Below are 19736 nucleotides of genomic sequence, written 5' to 3'. Positions count from 1 at the left end.
CATATGATGTCACTTATATGTGGAATCTAAAATATGACACAAATGAACCTATCTATGAAACAGAAACAGAATCACGGACATAGAGAAGAGACTGGTGGTTGCCAAGGGGGAAGGGGTTGGGGGAGGGATAGAGTGGGAGGTTGGGTGAGCAGATGTGAGCATTTATTCAATATATAGAATGGATAAACAACAAGGTCCTACTGTATAGCACAGAGAACTATATTGAATATTCTAGGATAAACCATATGGAAAAGAATATTTTTAAAAAAGAATGTATATACGTGTATAACTAAATCACTTTGCTGTACAGCAGAAATTAACACAACATTGTAAATCAACTTCAATTTAAAAAAAAGAGTGACGATGTGCTAACAGCTGTTCTAAACATTTTGTATGTAGATAAAACCTCATTTACATATGCACATAATCTCATTTATATATCTTTCCTATATGTGTATAAATCTTATCTATATAAAACCTCACATACATATACACATATGTAAATAACATTAAACCATTAAATAGTAACTGTCAACTGTTCCAAAAATTACGTATAATGATACTTATATATAATCTCATTTGTGTAAATCTTGCATATATATGAAAATCTCATTTAATCATTAAAAAGGCTGTATGCCAACTCTTTTAAATATTATATATAATCTAATTTTATATATTACTGTCTTTTACATATTTAGGTAAGTCTCATATATATAAAATCTCATATATACATCAGTCGTGTGTGTGTGTGCGCACACACGTGCGTGTAAATCTCATTTAATCATTTAAAAACTCCTTAGGAGGCAGGCACAGTTGTAATCCCCAAAGGCTGAGCGAGCTCAAACACCCCGTGCATGTGATACCAGGACTCAGCTGAGCTCCTGGCACCTCCACTCAGACCTGCTCCCCCAAGCCCTGGAGCGGTCCCTACCTCAATTCGGGGACAATTCCAGCTTTCCAGCTGCTCAGGCCCCAAATCCCAGGATCACCCTTGACTCAGTTCTCTCTCTCTGTCTGTCTTCAAAATACACTCAGGACTTCACTCCTTCTCATTACCTCAACTGCCCCATCCCTGAGTCAAGCCTTCGTCGAAGGCAGATGGACAATTACAAGAGTCTCCTCTGGGTCCCCTTGCCCTCAGCCCCCTTTTGCCCATCGTCACAGAGCGAATCTGTTAAAGCACAAGTCAGTCCCAGCCACGCCTTTGCACACCCTCCCACCTCCCTTTCATCTGAAGTCAAAGGAGAATGAGGCTTTAGCGATTTATATGTACCCCCTAAAACTTAGGGGACACAGTAGATTGGCATCTGACTCAAGCCTGAGAAATTCAGCGAATAAGAGGCCAACTAGTTGACTAGTTAGTACACCAGTGAGGCAGTAGCTCTTGTTTGGAAGTTAGCTTGTACGCCCTGATCTGTGTGGACAGAGGTTGCATGAATGCTCCCCTGAGCCACGTGGGGTCCAGGAGCGGCAAAGGGCTGGCATGGGGATCATCTTACCCTAAAGGGACAAACAGACCTCAACTGACGAAGCTGGCAGTGGACCACCGGACTCCTAGGGACTGAAGAGGGAGGGATGGGCTGATGATATAGAGTTTACTTGGCAGTTATAAGAGACTGGCCACCATCAACTGAAGAGGTCACCAAGAAACCCATACGAGTTCCCTGGGAGTCTATGAGGCCCAGAGAAGGAAAGCCCCCATGTGACAACAGCACCATTTGGTCCTTATAAAATCTTTCCAGCTCTCCCTAATCCAACCAGAAAAAGAAATGAGAGTCAGCAAGAATGAGTGAAGTCTTGAATGAAGTTGGAAGCACTGATGCTTAAATGGAACATGGCCATCTTTGACTACTGAATTGATACTGTGTTTGTGACTTTATATTATTTATTGGAAAGGTCCTACAGCCTACCTGTGCTGTCATCTAGGGTGAGGTCAGGACTATTCCGTTAAGTTGACTTAAAGGGACAGTGAGAGACAAAATAAAGTTGCTTTTGGGATTATACTCCATTACTGCTCATTCAATATACTGGTGACTCATTTAATTGTTGATGTGTCTAACCAGATGGGCGCCTCAGCCCACTTCCTCTCATGATTGGGCAAGGGCTTCTTTCAGTATCATATCACATCAGTGTTAGCCTGTGAAGAGACAGTTAAAGGAAGAAGGGTTTGTCTTATAGATGCTACACTCTGAAACATCTGAAAGGCCTCATCCAGTCTCCTAGAAGAACCAGAGGCGGTCAGGAGCAAAGGACTTCCCAGGTTTGGCCCTGACTACTCGGGATGGAGTCAGGACCTCAGAGAAAGGGCAAACAGGCACACAAGACGACAATGATGACACCAAGGACAAGAGAAAGGAAAAGGAAAGGGGACCGGCACAGGGACGATCCTGGGCCCCAGCCAAGGCTGGCGGGCCCACACCGACAGAAAGGAAAAGGAAAGGGGACCGGCACAGGGACGATCCCGGGCCCCAGCCAAGGCTGGCGGGCCCACACCGACAGAAAGGAAAAGGAAAGGGGACCGGCACAGGGAAGATCCCGGGCCCCAGCCAAGGCTGGCGGGCCCACACCGACAGAAAGGAAAAGGAAAGGGGACCGGCATAGGGAAGATCCCGGGCCCCAGCCAAGGCTGGCGGGCCCACACCGACAGAAAGGAAAAGGAAAGGGGACCGGCACAGGGAAGATCCCGGGCCCCAGCCAAGGCAGGTGGGCCCACACCGACAGAAAGGAAAAGGAAAGGGGACCGGCACAGGGAAGATCCCGGGCTCCAGCCAAGGCAGGCGGGCCCACACCGACAGAAAGGAAAAGGAAAGGGGACCGGCACAGGGAAGATCCCGGGCCCCAGCCAAGGCTGGCGGGCCCACACCGACAGAAAGGAAAAGGAAAGGGGACCGGCACAGGGAAGATCCCGGGCCCCAGCCAAGGCAGGCGGGCCCACACCGACAGAAAGGAAAAGGAAAGGGGACCGGCACAGGGAAGATCCCGGGCTCCAGCCAAGGCAGGCGGGCCCACACCGACAGAAAGGAAAAGGAAAGGGGACCGGCACAGGGAAGATCCCGGGCCCCAGCCAAGGCTGGCGGGCCCACACCGACAGAAAGGAAAAGGAAAGGGGACCGGCACAGGGAAGATCCCGGGCCCCAGCCAAGGCAGGCGGGCCCACACCGACAGAAAGGAAAAGGAAAGGGGACCGGCACAGGGAAGATCCCGGGCCCCAGCCAAGGCAGGTGGGCCCACACCGACAGAAAGGAAAAGGAAAGGGGACCGGCACAGGGAAGATCCCGGGCCCCAGCCAAGGCAGGTGGGCCCACACCGACAGAAAGGAAAAGGAAAGGGGACCGGCACAGGGAAGATCCTGGGCTCCAGCCAAGGCAGGCGGGCCCACACCGACAGAAAGGAAAAGGAAAGGGGACCGGCACAGGGACGATCCTGGGCCCCAGCCAAGGCTGGCGGGCCCACACCGACAGAAAGGAAAAGGAAAGGGGACCGGCACAGGGACGATCCTGGGCTCCAGCCAAGGCTGGCGGGCCCACACCGACAGAAAGGGGACCCGAGGGAAGATTAACAATTAACGCTGCGCAGTCTTCTAGACTCTGCAGGTGTTCACGATCGTGGAAGGTGTCCTCTCCGGTACTGCGCTGTGGACACTTCGAGAATCACAGCAGGATTACATGCCTTTCTCACATTCTTGGACCCCAAGCTTCTGTACGACGGGGACTGTCTGAGTCATCTGTGCCTTTCGGCATCTGTGCAGCCCGAGGCAGAGCAGGGGGCTCAATACTGCTGCCAGATGGACGGACAGGTAGATGTGACCTTGTGCAAATCCCTTTCCCAGAATGCCCTGCTGCCACGAGCCCCCGAAAGACTCCTTCTTCCTCTTTCCTGCAGCCTCCACGTCGTCTCCGGAGCCAGGCGTCCTCAGCAGCGTGCCTTTCCTAAGAGCCACATTGTGATGACCGAGGCAGCGAGAAAGGACTCTGCATAATTCCTTAGTGACAAATACGGTCGTTAGCCACGTGCGGCCACTGGGATTGTACAAAACCAAGCTCTGTGGAGGTTGATCTCGAGTGAGGAGCGGTCCCTATGCAAAGAAACATTCCAGGTATACCAGGGAAGGGGTGAATGCTCCTTCAACCTTCTGACAAACAATACCTGTGCCCTCCCAATCAACCACCAGCCTGAATAACTCGAAGCCTGAAGGCCGATGTGGGTGAGGGAGTCTCTGCTCCCCAGGAACCCAGACACAACTTAGAAGCCTCAGATGTCGCAACCCCCTGGAGGCCCCAGAAACCTCTCTGTTCAGAAACCACAGAACCTGTTTGTGAACCTTATGTGCAGGCTGCCAAAGGGAGAACACAAGCAAACGCAGACGAAGTTTCAACCTTTTTATTCAAAGCAGCTTCTCACAATGTATAAATACTGCATATTAGCACACATGAAAAATACAACTTCTAAGGCACCCAGAAATGTGTTCATACACGTTACAGGACCATTCACAAAGAGAGTGTACAATTTGCTCTAGACAGTCAGCATTTGATAAATCAGAAGATTATTATCCCTCCGTACTGCACCCAGTCTCAGGGAATATTTACAGCATGGTGAGAAAGGGGCAGCTGTACCTGCTTTATAAGTCTATGAATTACTCATACTTACAGATATTCAGAACTAGTTAAAGACTCTCCCATGATAACCTGGTGAAAGAAAATGAGTAGCCTAATTTGCAAAGGTCTCCTTGGATTTTGGTGTGTGTGCTAGATCCATGATCAAATCCGAACACTCCCAGGGTAGGCTGGATACGTTTTTGGTAGCCTGCTTCATGATCAGAGGTTTGGTAATAAGCCTTATCACTAGAATCCCACTTCTTCAGTATCAATCATTTCTCAACCGGTTAAGGGATGAATGATTTCATCATGGATGAAGATGAGGCATCACCTAGTGTGAGAAGTGAAGAAAATTCTTCTCGGGCTAAACAGGAAGTGGAATGGGTTGATGGAGAACCAAAAGGAGGTGGAAATTTAGCAACTGCAGGATCTCACTGCTCAGTGTAGACACATCTGAAGAACTCACGCTGGAGGTTTCTATTCAGATGGAGCAGTCCACACTGCTCAGATAACCTGAAGAATGCCAGCCCTCCACTCTTTACGGTACTGATATGGATAAAGGCTGGGACTACACGGCAGAAACACCAACCTGAGACAGTGCATTTCAATCTGAGAAGCTCATCTTTCAGAGCCTTCTCAAGGTGACGACAAATCCTGCTGTAGGGCCAGCCAGGGGGAGCATGAGGTCGGCGGGTGGGAGCAGTTTCTCTGTGCCATAAATCACGTACATCTCTGCCTAGATGTGTCCACAATCTATGAAACTCGTACTTTGCTGGAATAATGGAATTCTTTGGTCCTTGGTTTTATGAAAGGCGATATTCTCACAATCCTGTCAGCATGGACATCAGCAAATGACTTCAAGCTGGGACGAACGGCACAGGGACACATTAAATCCTAGATGGAAAACTCCACACCCTCCAAACTTCCCAGAGTCGCCTTAATGAGCACCAACGTGAGGCCAGGTGTTGGGCCAATGAGGCACGGTCAACCCACAGAGATGCCAGAGCCGAAGTTTAAAACTAGATGTCAGTTTCTCTGATTGACACACACACTGCAAATATTTGAAGCAAATCTCCATCCTAATGGGAGATAAGTTGACTTTATGAGCACTTATTTGAGATGAACCAAATAACTTGACTTTAGCTATTCTATGGCCCTGGTCTCAAGATCACCTTTAAAGCCTTGGTAAGGAGAACCAGTAGGTAAGCAGGGCCAACTGGAAAGAATAATAATTTAAAAAAAAAATTTAAGTTCCAAATTTTAGTTGGTTTTATCAGATCCCAGACACAGTGGACGCACTGCCAGGGAGCTCCATGACTTACACGCCATTCAAACAGCCCCGGGTAGACTGGCTCAGCTGATGTGTATGTTGTGCATCTAGTCTGCCTGTGCCCTGCTAAACTCAGGTTCAGTATGGCTTAACGCACCTACTTCACTGATAAGACACTCAGGACACGTGGGAATGCGGATTATGTAACTGAAAGCGACTTCAGATTGTCTACACAGTAAGACTCACATGTAAACTTTGTTAACATCTCTCAAGGAGTGCTGACCACAGCCAGACTGGATGTTTCCAGGTCACCTGCAAGGAACCTGGAGTCAACCACCAAGGTCAGGAGCAGAAAATGCCATTGGTTCAAAACAAATGATGAACCAGCAGCCCTCCCTGTGACCACATCTCCACCACGTGAACAGTACGAAGGTGGCTCCAGAACACCTGTCCGTGGTCCCTTTGTGTGGCCAAAGACAATCACCAAGGTGTCTATCTGGCCCCTGCCGCCATCAACTCAACCAGACTCTCCAGATTAGCCATGGCGTAGAGACTGCAGAGTCCATCCACATGGCTTATGCTACTTGGAAGAAACAACCCGTATTACCTTTTTTTTTTTTTTTTTGCAACAAGCTTAAGGCTCTGTTCACAAACTCCATCAACTGGCACACAGTGAGAATTTACGGGGAGATCTTCAACTACATATGTAGTTGCAAAGGTTGGAAAATTTACTGATCCTAATGGTAAGGCTTATTCACAAATTCAATACATTTTCAAATTATACTTCAAACTCAATTACTTTGAGAAAAAGAAAATTAACCGGCTCGCTAACAATTTAACAGCACTAGATTCTAATGGAAAACAAAAAACAAAAAACCATTGGCACCAAACCAGAACGCTATTTTTTTGAAAGAACAAGTGATATTAATGGAAAAGATTGCCTAAAACGCATATCCTAACTTACCACAGAAATATAAAAGTTTATATTCTGAAAATATATATTGTATTAAAGTCTGTAAGCATTTCAACCAAAATTTGCAGAAATAACTAAGCAACACTTATCTACAACAAAAATATACATGCAAGACAACCCCCAAATGGTTTCCGTTAAATATCTACAAAGGCAAAGTGTAGATTTTTAAAGATTATACAAAACCATTTACAGAGAATAAAATAAAATACTTAAGAAATCTCATTTAGAGTCTTAAATACTGTGTATATTAGTGAGGATGTCAAAATTAATATATACAACAGATCTAAGTATCTGAATACAGAAACACAGAAGAGAAGCAATTCTGCATTTTAAATATTCACTTAGGAAGATCTGAAGATGTTTCTATTTGTTTCTCTTTGTTAAAAAAATTTCCACAGAAACTAGATTGGAAAATAACATGAATGTGACTAAATTTCAAATTAAAAAAAGTTTACAAAATTTTTTAAACCAACAATTAATAACGGGAAATGCAATTCAGCATCCAGTCAAGGCTATTTTTTAAATGTGGATATCTGGAGATACAGTTGCATTGACCAAAGTCTACTGTGATTATCATTTTTCCATTCTCATACTAAACTTCATATGGGAAAAACATATTTTCATGCTTCAGAGAGAACATTTCCTAGTTTACTTTATACCAAACAAGAATAACATTTAAAATCAATTCTCTACTACTTTCTCAGAGTTATCCAATTTCATTCCAAGAGGGTCACTTTTGATGGTTTTCCCCCACAGACATTATTTCAAAGCAGGAAGGGACATATGGGTATATCTACCTTAGGCTGAGGCTTCCAAATGGTGAGGAGTTCTGACCATCTTAGCAAAGTTCTCCAAAAAGTCCTCCTGGAACAAGGCTGTTAACGTAAATGTTCCGCTGCAAGATGCTGGATGCTAATCATCAGGGGTTGGAGGAGAGGAAAGTTCTAATGCATGGCTAACAGGATGGTAAAGAGTGGATTGTCCAGAAGGCTCCTTGACTAAAGAAGTACCCTCATCTTCCCACCACAGCTCTTCTTCCAACCTCAAAGGTAATTCTGGGATGGGGCTACCAAGACCAAGCATGATTCCTCCAAGAACCTGCCCAGGCTCTGAGATGTGACCGCCTGGGTGGGGAGGGGGCAAAGCAGAGTAGAGAGAGGGGAGAAAGGATCCCACGGGTGGAGAGAAGGTCCTGGGGTAGAAGACAAAAAGTGGGCCCTGTCTCAAGAAAGCTATGAGGTTAAACCCTGACACAACAACAGGTCTGGCAAATTCCAACCCAGGTCGATCAGCTGGAAGTTTCTTGGATCTCATCTATACATTATCAAAACAACTAACCAGAAAGTGAAAAATTCAGTGGTTTGGTCTACCCTATAGTGAACAGATGTAACTGAGTTTTGCCCAATTTGTGGAACATCCTTCTAGAACTGACTGTATGGAAACAACCGAAACACAGACTGTCTTGTAAAACACCTCCTGTTATACGCGGAACCTACAGGTTAACACCAGGCATTCCACCTTAGTGATGGTTTCACATTCCTACCTCATCATCAGAGATCCTTGAGGTATTTAGAAGTTTAGATTTGATGATCCAAAGCTATGTTTTAGTTCAAAGCTAAAACACTTCTGGTTTTTTCAGCAGGGAACAAAGATGGGCATTGAGCAAAAGGAATTTCCAAACATCTTCTTCCATTCCAACGAGAATCCTAACACTGCTTCTAGAGACGTTGAACGTGGCTGTCCCTAGAAGGTAAAAAGAAAACGAGGTGCTCTTTCTTTAGATGACTTAGTGATGGCTGAGAAGTTATCTGTCAAGGGTGAGGTTGTCTAGGGCCTTTGGCAGCGCACACACTGGATTTCTCAAAGGAAAAGACAAACCCAAATTGAGATGTGACAACAGGTATTTGGACAAGAGCAGGTGTCTCCCTGTAGAAACTCCCCATCGTCTAGGTCTGCAGGTCCTACAGGAATCCCCATGGAGCAAGGGGAGGGTACACAGGACTTCAGCCCCGTCTTCCTCTGGCTGGATTCAGCCAGGGTGGCGGTCCCCCGGCCGAAGCGAGAAGAAAGTGAGACATGTCCTCTTCCCTGACCCTCGGGAAGTCATGGGGAAACTCAGAAGGAGAGAGGCTTTCAACAGGGGGAACCAAGACCCTCTGAAGGGTGGAGAATCCAGGTAAACTCAGGTTCACTGTTTAATGGCCTATGTCTCTAGTTCTGCTACAGACACTCCACCTGTTCTCCGAAACACAAAGCTCAGGGCCATGAGTCCTCTCCACCTGCCCAGTCCGGTGCATCCAGCTGCCTTCAGAGGAGGGAAGAGGACCAGAAAGGGAGAGAGAACTGTAACAATGACCCTCCCTCCCCCAGCTGTGCCTAACTCTCACTGCTCCACTCCACTTTCTCCGAGGAAGGGTCAAGAGGGGCTGGTGACTAACAGAGGCAGTAGGAGACGGGTGCGCAGAGGTCCTTGAGGACACCTGGCGGGGGGATTGTGATGGACATGGAAAAATCCCGCCCCTCTGGGAACCTAACTTTCTCTGGTGCTCGACCCTCATACAGAACCTGGTCCTGTCGCTTCTCTGCTTGAACTCTGATGTTTACCTTCTCTTCTCCAACCAAAACCAAAACCCAAAACCAGAACCCCTCCTTCGCCACAGCTGATCCAGGGACTTTGGGCTGATGGTCTGAATACAAATGCTGGAGCCCCCCTGCGGCCCACGCGCCCTGGGACAGGAGGCCTCATCCCTGGTTACTGCTCCCTGATGGGAGCAAACAACCTGAAAAAAGATGGAGTGCCTGGACTTATGGAGGCGAAAAGATTCAGACCCTCTACTGACAGCTCAGAGTGGGGACTCTTCCCCACCTCCCTGGAAGGCCCAAACCAGGCATCACCGCCCACATGGAGGAAAGGGATGCTGAAATCCAAGTGGAGTCCTTTGCCCCAGTGAACAAAGTCTCCCTCAACAATATGGAACCCCCAGGACCATTCAGGCTGGAAGACCCTTTATCTCCTTAAAGGGAGCAGAGTGAAGAGAAAACTCTTCCATGATTTCTCCTAAGAGCAAGTATTCAATTGTCATAGAACTGTTTTACACGCAGGAAATCTGGGTCAGAGCTGTTCCTTTTATTCACAGAACTCCCATTTTCATCTCTCTGAATTTTATTTCTACATGGTTCATTGCTAGAATGCACCAAACGGCATGAACCTTGTATGGGATTTGGTCCAGGGCAGTATGAAAATAATATCTGTGTGAACAACAGATATCATAATATATAAACAAAAATAAATAAATTAAATAAGTCGGGTTAAAAAAAAACCTTTTCCTAGTAGTTATGTGTTTGCAAAACTAGCTTTACATATAATACACATAAATTATCAGAATTTCCACTTACACTGTTTTAAAAATATATATTTAACAAAATGCTCCTAAAATGTACAATATCTGGGTTTGTAAATTACTCAATTGGGTTTTAAGACCAAGCCCTAAAAGTCATGCAGATTTGCATCAGAGAGGAGACTGAGGCTGGATCTACACAATTGTTCTGCTCATGGGTCTAGAAATTCCCTAAGATTGGTCGTCCCCTGTCACTGGATCTGTACTTAACCAGACAGAGCCATGGCAGCCAAGTCTCCAAATCAGAGGCACTGTGTAGACACAGCCTGAGTCAGAAGGATGGAGAAATGGGTCTTCCCCTTCCTGGACCAGGATGGTGCATTTCAGCAAGTGGGGACAGGACAAGGGCACCTGGCAGAGGACTGGGAAGATATAGCCCTCGATAGCTCTCCAGCCAGTAGGGGTGGGGACACGGGGGAGGCCAAGTATGCTGCGTTTCCCATCGTTACACAAAACCAAACCAATGAGGAGCAACCAAAGGACACGAGGAAATGGACACGACCCTAGGTATAGAGAGACACCCTGACAGACTCCTTGGCCGGGAATACACTGTGCTCTGATTTCTGAAACACAGGGCAGAGCTGGAAGTCAGCTGCCCTTGAGCACTGGGCCTTCAGACTTCATAAATTTTGTCCTGCAGGTAGCTGAACAGGGAATCCAGGCCTTTGGAGGAACCCCAGAGCTGTTTGAGCATGAGGCATTCTTTCTCGTTCACATCTTCAAGCACCGACTTCAGGAAGCTCCGGACGAGGCATTTCGACTCCTCCAGCACCTGGAGGGAAACACACAAGCCTCATTAGCCAGGTGCCAGGGACTCTGCTCCAGAAGGATGTACTTAACCTCCTCATGTCCAAAGCCAGAGGAGGTTGCCTCCTCTGGTCCGGGGCTTCCCAGGCCTCTGCCCTTGGCAACGGCCAGGAATGGACTGCAGGCATGCTGAGATGTCGAGCCCTCAGACCTTGGGATGGCTGAGTGAGACCCGCATTAACCCCAACTGCAGGAGTGACACTGACATATACTCAGGGTCACTTTCTATGGATGTCATGAAAAAGTTTGGGAAATACTGCTTTCACCTCCCCATGCTACCTAACTCAAGAATGGCTGGGATCACAGAGTAAGATAATGAAATGAACTAATGGTTGTCAAAGTATCCATGGGACCCACCCTGACAGCAATGCCCCTTGTTCAGGCTTAGTAGTTAAGAGTAGTAGTAATAAAAGTAGTAATAAAAGTAGCAATCATTGTAATAGTAATAACAATTGCAGTAATTGTAGTAATGAGCAATAATAGTGATAACAATAGTAATGCTATAGTATTATAGCGATAACAGTAATGTTAGTGGTAGTAAAAATGGTAACAACACCACAGTAGAATAGCAACAATAACAGTAATGCCGGTGGTAGTAATAATACTATAGTATTATAGTAGTGATAATGACTGATATTAGTAATATAGTAGCAGTCATGGTAATAATAGTAATAATAATCATAATCATGAGTAAGAACAATGGTAGCAAGCATAGTGATAAGAATAGCAGTGCCACTACAACCACTATTAGCCGATCGGCTCTACGATAGGCACTTCTCGGGCTTTCTTTTATTTCTTCCTCAAGTTAACTGCACAACTAGGTAGTTGTCTCCGCATTACAGATGAAAGATGTGAGCTCAGGAAAGTGAAGGTGCCCCGAACCGCCTGATGGGCGTGCCCTGCCAATGCCTGGCTGATTCTGCAGGCTCCACGCTGCCTCAGTCTGGCAGAGGCATAGCCGGAGGCCGGGCGTCCGACCATCCTTCCGCTGGCCTCCGCCATCCTCTGTGGACCTGGAGGCTTTGGTCCTCAGTCTCACAAAGCACTTTCCAACAGAAAAAAGCAAGACAAGAGCTCCCTTGCTCAAGCAGGCTGGAAAGGGGCAGTGATCTTATCCCTCAGCTTGGGCTGGAGGCGAATGGGTGGTGAGAAAGGGCTGGCAGACCAAGGGTGCCTCTTTCCTTCCAAGAATTTCTCCCAAGAACACCATCTCCTGGGGCCGTGGGGTAGATTCCCATCTCAGGTGAATCAACCCAAAGCCCCTGAATTCATACCTGTGGGGAGGAGAGGTTTCCTTGCAGTATTTCTTCAAAAGCCGGTTTCATCTGAGCACCTCCACTGCCCGGAGACCAAACTCCTCAGTGGAGCCTTGGGGTCTTTCTCCTCCCTGCCTTTTCAGTCTAATCATCCCTCAACTAGCCCCTGCACCTGCTCACACCACCAGGAGCCGCTGCCTAAACTCCACGCAGGGCTTTGGACTTGTGTGGCCTCACTCACACCGTTTGCTCCGCTGAGAACTTCCACCCACCTCTCTGTGCAGCTGCCCCTATGTCACCAATCATCCCCGTTTGCCCAGGCTCATGGGGTTTCCTGGGACTCGAGATTTTTGGTGCTAAAACCAGGAGAGTCTCAGGCAAAGTGGGACGAGTTGGTCCCCAGAATCATCAGGAAGATTAAAAGAGAATTCACATAAAGGGAGGAGCAAAGTGCTTGGCCCAACAAGGCGGTATCATCCCCACCCTGCCACTGCCACTGGGACCAACAGGCTTCCGGGGGGCAGAGCTGACACACAGTATGTGCCCAGTAAAGGCTGATGAGGCATATCAAGAGGGGAGTGGCAGCTGGGTGCAGGCTCGGGGTAGACAGGGAGAAGGAAAGGGGTGGTCACGGGTCAGCCCCACAACCCAGCCCAGCACCCCTGTGATGCTGGAGCACAGAAAGCGTCCGGGCCTGCGGCTCCCAAAGCACCTTCCTCATTTCCCACTCGGCCCCTTCTCCACCTTCAACAGCGCTCAGAGCGACTTTTATAAGATAAAATGGACACAGTTAAAACCCGGCGTCTCCGCGGAGGTGTTATTTATTTATCTGTTTTTCAAGGTGTCTTCAGAGTCGAACCGTTTACATGTGCCGAGCACTGGACAGGCAGGAGAAATGAGGTACCAGGACAGCGGAAACCACTTTTCCTCGTCTCTCAGCTGGCTTCACACCCTCTGTCCTTATTCGCCTTTGCTTCTCATTTCTTTGAAAACCATAGATGATTTGTGTTTTCGTGCATGTTTAGGACTTTCTTTTAAGGCAACCCTTCTACCCCAGGGTATAAATCTCTTCTGTGAGGTTTTCACACTGGAGCTGATGGGGAATATCTAACCGTGCTGACCACCTCCCTCTGGAATTAAGCTCTCAGCACCGAGACGCGGCGTCTGTTAAATCACACGGGGCCTTTCACGTACGCCCTGCGTGATCTTTGGCAAGTCAATCACTCCCTTCCGGCCTCGTTGCCCTCACCTGTAAAATGGGTCTACTGCAAGGACAGGACACAGAGACTCGGGAACTCACCACCGCGCTGCAGGAGGCCATCTCCTTGACCCGCAGCATGACCTCCTGGCTGAACGTGGTTGGCCAGAAGACCTGTGACACCAGGCCTCTGCTGCACGCCTCCTGGGCGGTGAGCTTCCGCCCGCAGAAGAGCATCTCGTTGGCCTGAGAAAGCAAAGGCAGGAGAAGGCTGAGAGCCGGCACGCCTCCAAGCCTGCTCGCGAGCCCGCCTGCTGTGCGCGACTGTCCCGGCTCCCAGAGGCAGCGTCCTTAACTGGGGGCCAAAGATGCCTTGGGGGCTGCTCGCACACGCCTGTGTCTACGTGCGTCTTTCTGCACAGAGGGCCCACAGCTTTCATTGAATTCCCCTGAGAAGCCATGTCCCTGCAGGGGCTCCGTCTGCAATACCCCCCCCCCCGGGTCTGGTGGCAGGGCTGCAGGAGGAGACGTGTGTTGGGCTGGGAACAGTTCACAGCTGATACCCCGTCCTCGACGGCTGATTCGGGGAAGAGCAGATGAGCCCCCCGAGATATTAAAGCTGTCTGTGAGGTCTCCGAGCCGGAGAGGATGGGGAAGACTCTTCCTCCCTCTCTGGCGGCTTAAGTCACTGAGCCCAGGGCCACCCACTGCTGTGGAGAGGGAGGGGCTGCCAAGAAAGCAGGGATGGAGAACAAGAGCCCTGCCGGCGCTGGGATTGCTGGGCGTGACACCCCCAAAGGAGGCTCTACTGCTGGACCTGCCAGTTAGGGCCACCGTTAAATTCCTTTCTTCCCCTCTTTAAGCCAGTTAAAGTGTTTCCATCACTGGCAGCCAGAAAGGTCCCGAGTAAGACCATAATCCCAACGCAGAGAGGCGCACCCCTCCCAGTGACCCGGGGCTGTGCACAGGCAGTGCCCAGGTACGAAGCGCAGAAACACCTCCTGCGTCCGGCCGTGTCCTCTGTGCCTCACCCTCCAGAGAACTTCCCCTGACTTTGAAGTGTGCAGCTGTCGTACACAGTCTGGGAGGAGCAACGTGGGAAAGGTCCCGGGCACAGACAGAGCCCAGCGCAGTCACCCACTGACACCAACCAATGACTCTCCCTCCCGCTGGTAACTAGGGCAAGATGGTCATGGTCCCTCCCTCCTTCAGCACAGGTCCCCACCTCCTTCACACAGCAGACAACCCAATCCCTTCCCTGACTGCCGTCCACCTGCCTCCCCTGTCCCTCCCTTCCCGGGCCTGCAGGCTCAGCCGCTCTCAGATGGATGTTGAAATGTCAAGCTCTCCCAGCCTCTGGATCTGTGCACGTGCCTCCCCTTTGTTCTGGTTGTCACTGGAGGGTCATGATGACCCAAAGGACAATCTCTCACACCCGAGGAGCAAAATTTGTCAGGTCGGTAATAAGCCTGTGGATGCATTCGGTTGGACGTCTGAAGACAAATACATGTCATTGAACGTATTCAGACACACTATCTCAGGAAGGAGAAATGCGAGAAAGGAACCCAGTAGAAGGAGCCAACCAGGACGCAGTCGGGAAGAACACGTCTCAATCGGCAACATTCTTGGAGTTTCAGAAATGATTGAAATAAAAGAAAGCGATAAGGCTGTACAAGGTTAACATTTTTGTGACCACGAAGGAACCGGGCAAAGCACAGGGGCCGAGATCAAAAGGGAAAGTGCCTGCTTCCGGGGCTCCCTGGCCGCCCCGTCTTCCTACCACTGCTGAGATGGTAAGCCGCAGAAAGCAGCCCCAGCTCCAGAGTCTGAACGGCCTTGCAATCCACCATGTTGGGCCTGCGGCATAGACACCGGCTGGCAGCAACTCTGGGAAGGCAGAGGAAGCTGAGACGACCCCCAGATTCCGCAGGCCAGGAGCACCCCCGGGACTCTACCCACATGAAGGGCTGTATCCTAAACCCAGGACAGAGGAGGGGTGCTGTGGGACCCCGAACCCACGGGTCACAGGGAAGGACCCGCCGCAGAGAGGAGGAGGCTTACCAGTGCGACACCCAGGATCTGGGGGAAGGTATAGGAGGAACAGCCGGCAGGCGTCAGGCGGATGGTGGCGTAGGGGGTCTGAAACCAGGCTTTCTCGCTGGCCCACACGATGTCGCAGAGGGGCAGGATGGAGGCGCCCAGGCCCAGCGCCGGCCCATTGATCGCCACCACGATGGGCTTCTTAAACTGGATAAAGGCCTTCACAAAGTCCCTGGGGAAGAGAGAAGACCCTCTTCAGCAGGTGAGCAGGCCTGCCGAGACCCACGGCCACCCTTGATTCTGTCGAGGCGGAAGTAAGCTTCCCCAGGTGCTGGGAAGCACCCACAGGTCATGAGGGAAGTGGGTGCTCAGCAGGGGTCTCATTCTCCCGGACACCGAGCCCCCGAGCTGCGGGCACAGGCGTGGCACACTTAGCGGGTGGTGCCAGGTTTTCAGAGGGAAACTCACGGGGTGATCACGGTTTGCCCAGAGGGCCCCCGGTCATGCCCGTTGTCCCAGCACTGCACCAGGCTACCCTGTCCTTCCACCCCCCTAGATATTGGCAAAGCGTAAATATCCTTAAGGAAGACCGCTTGAATGTTAAGGTTCTGAACAGAACCAAAAGGAGGGTGTTACAAGGAGGGGTATGTGAACTCAAGGAGAGAAGGAACATTCTAAGGGCACTGGCGAGGATGGAATTGGTGGCTTTGAGAGGATGAACCTCTTGTTATTCGAGGTGCTCCAAGTTTGGTCCAGTGGTCACCCTGGGTGATGCTGTAGAGCGAATTCAAGCTTCAGACGGTAGGCAGAGGTGGGGATTGATGACATTTAAGAGTTCTTTCAGTCCTAGGATCGTCTGATTCTGAGTTACCTAAAGGCGTGCCAGACTCACCCGGGGTGGTTCCAGAATGCTGACAAGGGTCTCTATATTTGGGTGGCTTTAACCGAAATTGGGGAAGGACGCTGGGCTCCCCTGGAGGTGTGAGGCATCTGGCACCATGACTACGAATTAGGCGATATGCTATCTCCCTGTGCTTCTGCGTTGAGCAAGGTTACAGTGTGCATCTTTAATATTAAACAGAGACACCTACAATAACCTCTACTTCCTTGCCTTAGAACACTTTTCACCTTTCCCTTAGTTGCTGTATTAAGGTCTATAAAATTTTAATATTCGTGTGGACACGGAGGAAAGATCCACGACGTCTAGCAAAGCTTGCATCCCTCATTATTCTCAGGTGGAAGACTGGAAACTTACAAGAACTCACAAGAATAAAATCCAGACTCCTGACCATGACCCTGGTCTGCCTCTGCTTACCTCTCCAGACTTATCTCCTGTCTCTCTCACCCCTGCTCATCGTGCAGGAGCTGCATGGGCCTGCTGAGAGTTCTTGGAAAACACCACTATCACAATTTGCAATTATCCTAATTATGTGCTTGCTTACTTGAATTCTCCTCCCCCTTTAGTTCCTTAAGGAAACTCACAGGTCTGGCTTGGGCACTGCTTGGTCTCCATGCATACTGGAATTAACACTCAGTAAACAATCTCCCAGAATAAGAGCAAAGACTGCAGATGTGTGGCGGTGATGCACGAGCTATTCACCAGACCTGGTTTCCCTTCCCTCTTCTTCCTGAGGCTGCAGCTGGAACACGGTCCTCAGACTCCCTTGCAGTTGGCTGTGGCCAAGTAACCAGGTGCTGGCCGATGGGATGTAAGTGGAAACCAAATACACACTTCCGGGCCTGATGCAAGGAAACCTCCCACCACACAGCCCCCCAAGCCCTCTCATCTTGACAAGCTTGGCAATCTTGGAAGACCTTTGTTGAGCCGCAAGATGGAAGGAGTTTGAGTTCCTGAGTCACCACTTGGAGGATAGGCATGGGCTGATCAGTAACTTCTGTTCTAGGTTCACATATATGTGAAGTAAATTTCTATCACAGCTGAGCTGTTATATACATTTGGGGTTCATTTGTTACAGCATCTAATACTTAACTAATACAAATGTCAAGCTGATTTATCCCTTCTCAGTTGATACTATTCCCCCCGAATTCTTATCAAAAGATGTGGGTATCACGGTGATATGCTGGGATCAGATTGAACTGTGAGAAGACTGCTTAATACTCTACTGGGGTAGGGGGTATCTTAGGACCTACATGTTGTCATGAAAGTACGCGCCCAGGCTTGAGACGTCAGATTTCCTGACTTCCGCGTGACTCCGTGAGTAGATTCTCTGTGAGGTATCTCAGTCACTGCTGCCCCACTGTGGCTGATCCCAGAAGGATACTGCCACACAGAGGGAGACCTGGCACCATGGCCTTCTGAGTCCTGGTTTTCCAGTGGCCCATTTCCTGGCTTGACTTTCTAACTTCATGGCCTCAGTCACTGGTTTTAACAAGTGCTTTTTACCAAGTCCAATTTGGAGTCTGCAGGAGATGTGGGGCTTCCTTGTAGGGTCCTTGGAACCACAGGGTTTGGGTGATTTTTAACAGATGTTCCACTCCTAAACCCCCTCATACGATTCCAGGATCTTGGATCTCAGTGAGTTGGGGAGGACTTTAAGAGGCATGGAGCCAAATCTTCCACTTGGTGCAGAATCCCCTCCACAGCCTCCCGAGGATGCATCATGGCCTCTGTTGAACATTCTCAGTAAAGAGGGTCCATCCCTATCAAGGTGCCTCCCTGCCGAGGCCCTTATGTGGGCCCCTCCGATACTCCTATTCACTCTGCTTCACCATCCACACAACAGTTCTTCCAGAATTCATCTGGGCCCTCATGACTTTCCAGAAGCTTCCCATTCCAGACCCAGAGACTTTCATGCTATTGTTTCCAACCTGAGCTCTGTGCAGGGGCACCAAGGACCCCCGAGGAGGGCTAAGGGGGCCAGGTGTGCTCAGCTCCGACCCTCCACCCCCAAGCGCCCCTGTTTCAGTCCAGCAGCCTCGTGAATTCATTTCCTTGATATAAAAATGTGATGTGCAGACCGCTCTCCCCATCCTTTTCCTCTCACCTCAAGCAGTAGATCTCTATCGCGAGGGCCCGCTGGACGTGGGAGCCAGACAACACACAGGATATTGCATTACAGACACTGCCGCTCAGATAGCTGATGCTGGTCTGGGTGGCGGGGCTGCGCTGGGGAGATGGCTGGCCGTCTTCCCCCCGCGTCAGAGTCCCTCAGGCTGACACCAGCCCTCGCTGCTCCCTCCACTCAACCTGAGTCCCAGCTAGAGCTGCCGGCTGGAGCTGCTGGGCTGATGTGGCAGAAGGAGCAGGAACTTTGGGGTCTGAAAGACTTGGGGTCAAGACTCAACACCGCCCCTAACTAGTGGGGAGACCTCGGACAAGTTACCCAGTCTCTGGAGCCTCATTTTACTTCTTGGAAAATGGGAAAGCCAGTGGTGTGTCCACAAGAATTAAATGTGATGGCCCACCAGGGGCACCAGCACGGTGCCTGGCACACAGGCCACTGTTATCACGGTCGGCACGTCGGCTGGGGGGGGTGGACACGGCTTTCATTCCATTCTCAGTGGTCTGTAATCTGCTCACCTGGCCTGAAGGAGACTCAGCAAAATTCTGCACACGGGGATGTCTGGATTTCACCTGGAGCACTTGGCAACTGTGACCCCGTTATCCAGTCCCTTTAACCGGGACCGTACACTGCAGCCCTCCCACTGCCAAAGTTCAGAGCCACGTCAGCCGGGACGGGGCCTGTAAGCACCAGGTACACACGGTGACAACCATCCTGGGCCGCCCCCAGAAGCCCACTCCATAGTGAGACCCAGGCTTAGCTAGGACTTGCGGCTGGAAGTAACAGGAGTAACAATGAAAATAATTCTTCACACTTAATTCCAAGCACCCATTCTAGGCCAGGCATGGGCCAAGTACTGCACACAGGTTATCTGACTCCTCTTTGTCCCAGCAGCCCGCCAGCAGGCCACCACAGCCCCTGTGAGGAGTTCAGGTGAGGGCAGCCTCTCCCCCAGGGTTGGGCGGACAGCTTTGCTTGGATCCTGGATAGAGGCGTCTTCGGAATGAGTCACCTGAGCTCTTCACACATCTGTCAGTCCATTCAGCGCACATCTGCAGGGGGAACGCAGCTGCCCAGGCCACGTGCGTGCATGTCTTCTCTACGGAACTTTGAGGATGGGAAGGGAGCACCGCTGGGGGTACTGTGGCTGTGTGGCCCAGCCGCGAGCGTGCGTGT

General features: G+C 49.8%; 1 protein-coding gene across 2 annotated transcripts in view; it reads right to left on the bottom strand.

Annotated features, from left to right (window-relative positions):
* Window positions 1–4366: 4366 nt before the first annotated feature.
* Window positions 4367–19736, bottom strand: part of CDYL2 (chromodomain Y like 2) — a 315741-nt gene continuing 300371 nt past the window's right edge. For both annotated transcript variants that reach the window (XM_057534002.1, XM_057534003.1), the window contains exons 5-7: window positions 15559–15769; window positions 13600–13743; window positions 4367–11008 (exon numbers count right to left, since the gene is read on the bottom strand). In XM_057534002.1, coding sequence (XP_057389985.1) covers window positions 10850–11008; window positions 13600–13743; window positions 15559–15769 — 514 coding nt within the window. In that variant the 3' untranslated portion in view covers window positions 4367–10849. The remainder of the gene's footprint in view (window positions 11009–13599; window positions 13744–15558; window positions 15770–19736) is intronic.

Source organism: Balaenoptera acutorostrata, chromosome 19 (assembly GCF_949987535.1).
Source record: "Balaenoptera acutorostrata chromosome 19, mBalAcu1.1, whole genome shotgun sequence".
Lineage (NCBI taxonomy): Eukaryota > Metazoa > Chordata > Mammalia > Artiodactyla > Balaenopteridae > Balaenoptera > Balaenoptera acutorostrata.
This window is presented reverse-complemented; position numbering and strand designations above follow the sequence as displayed.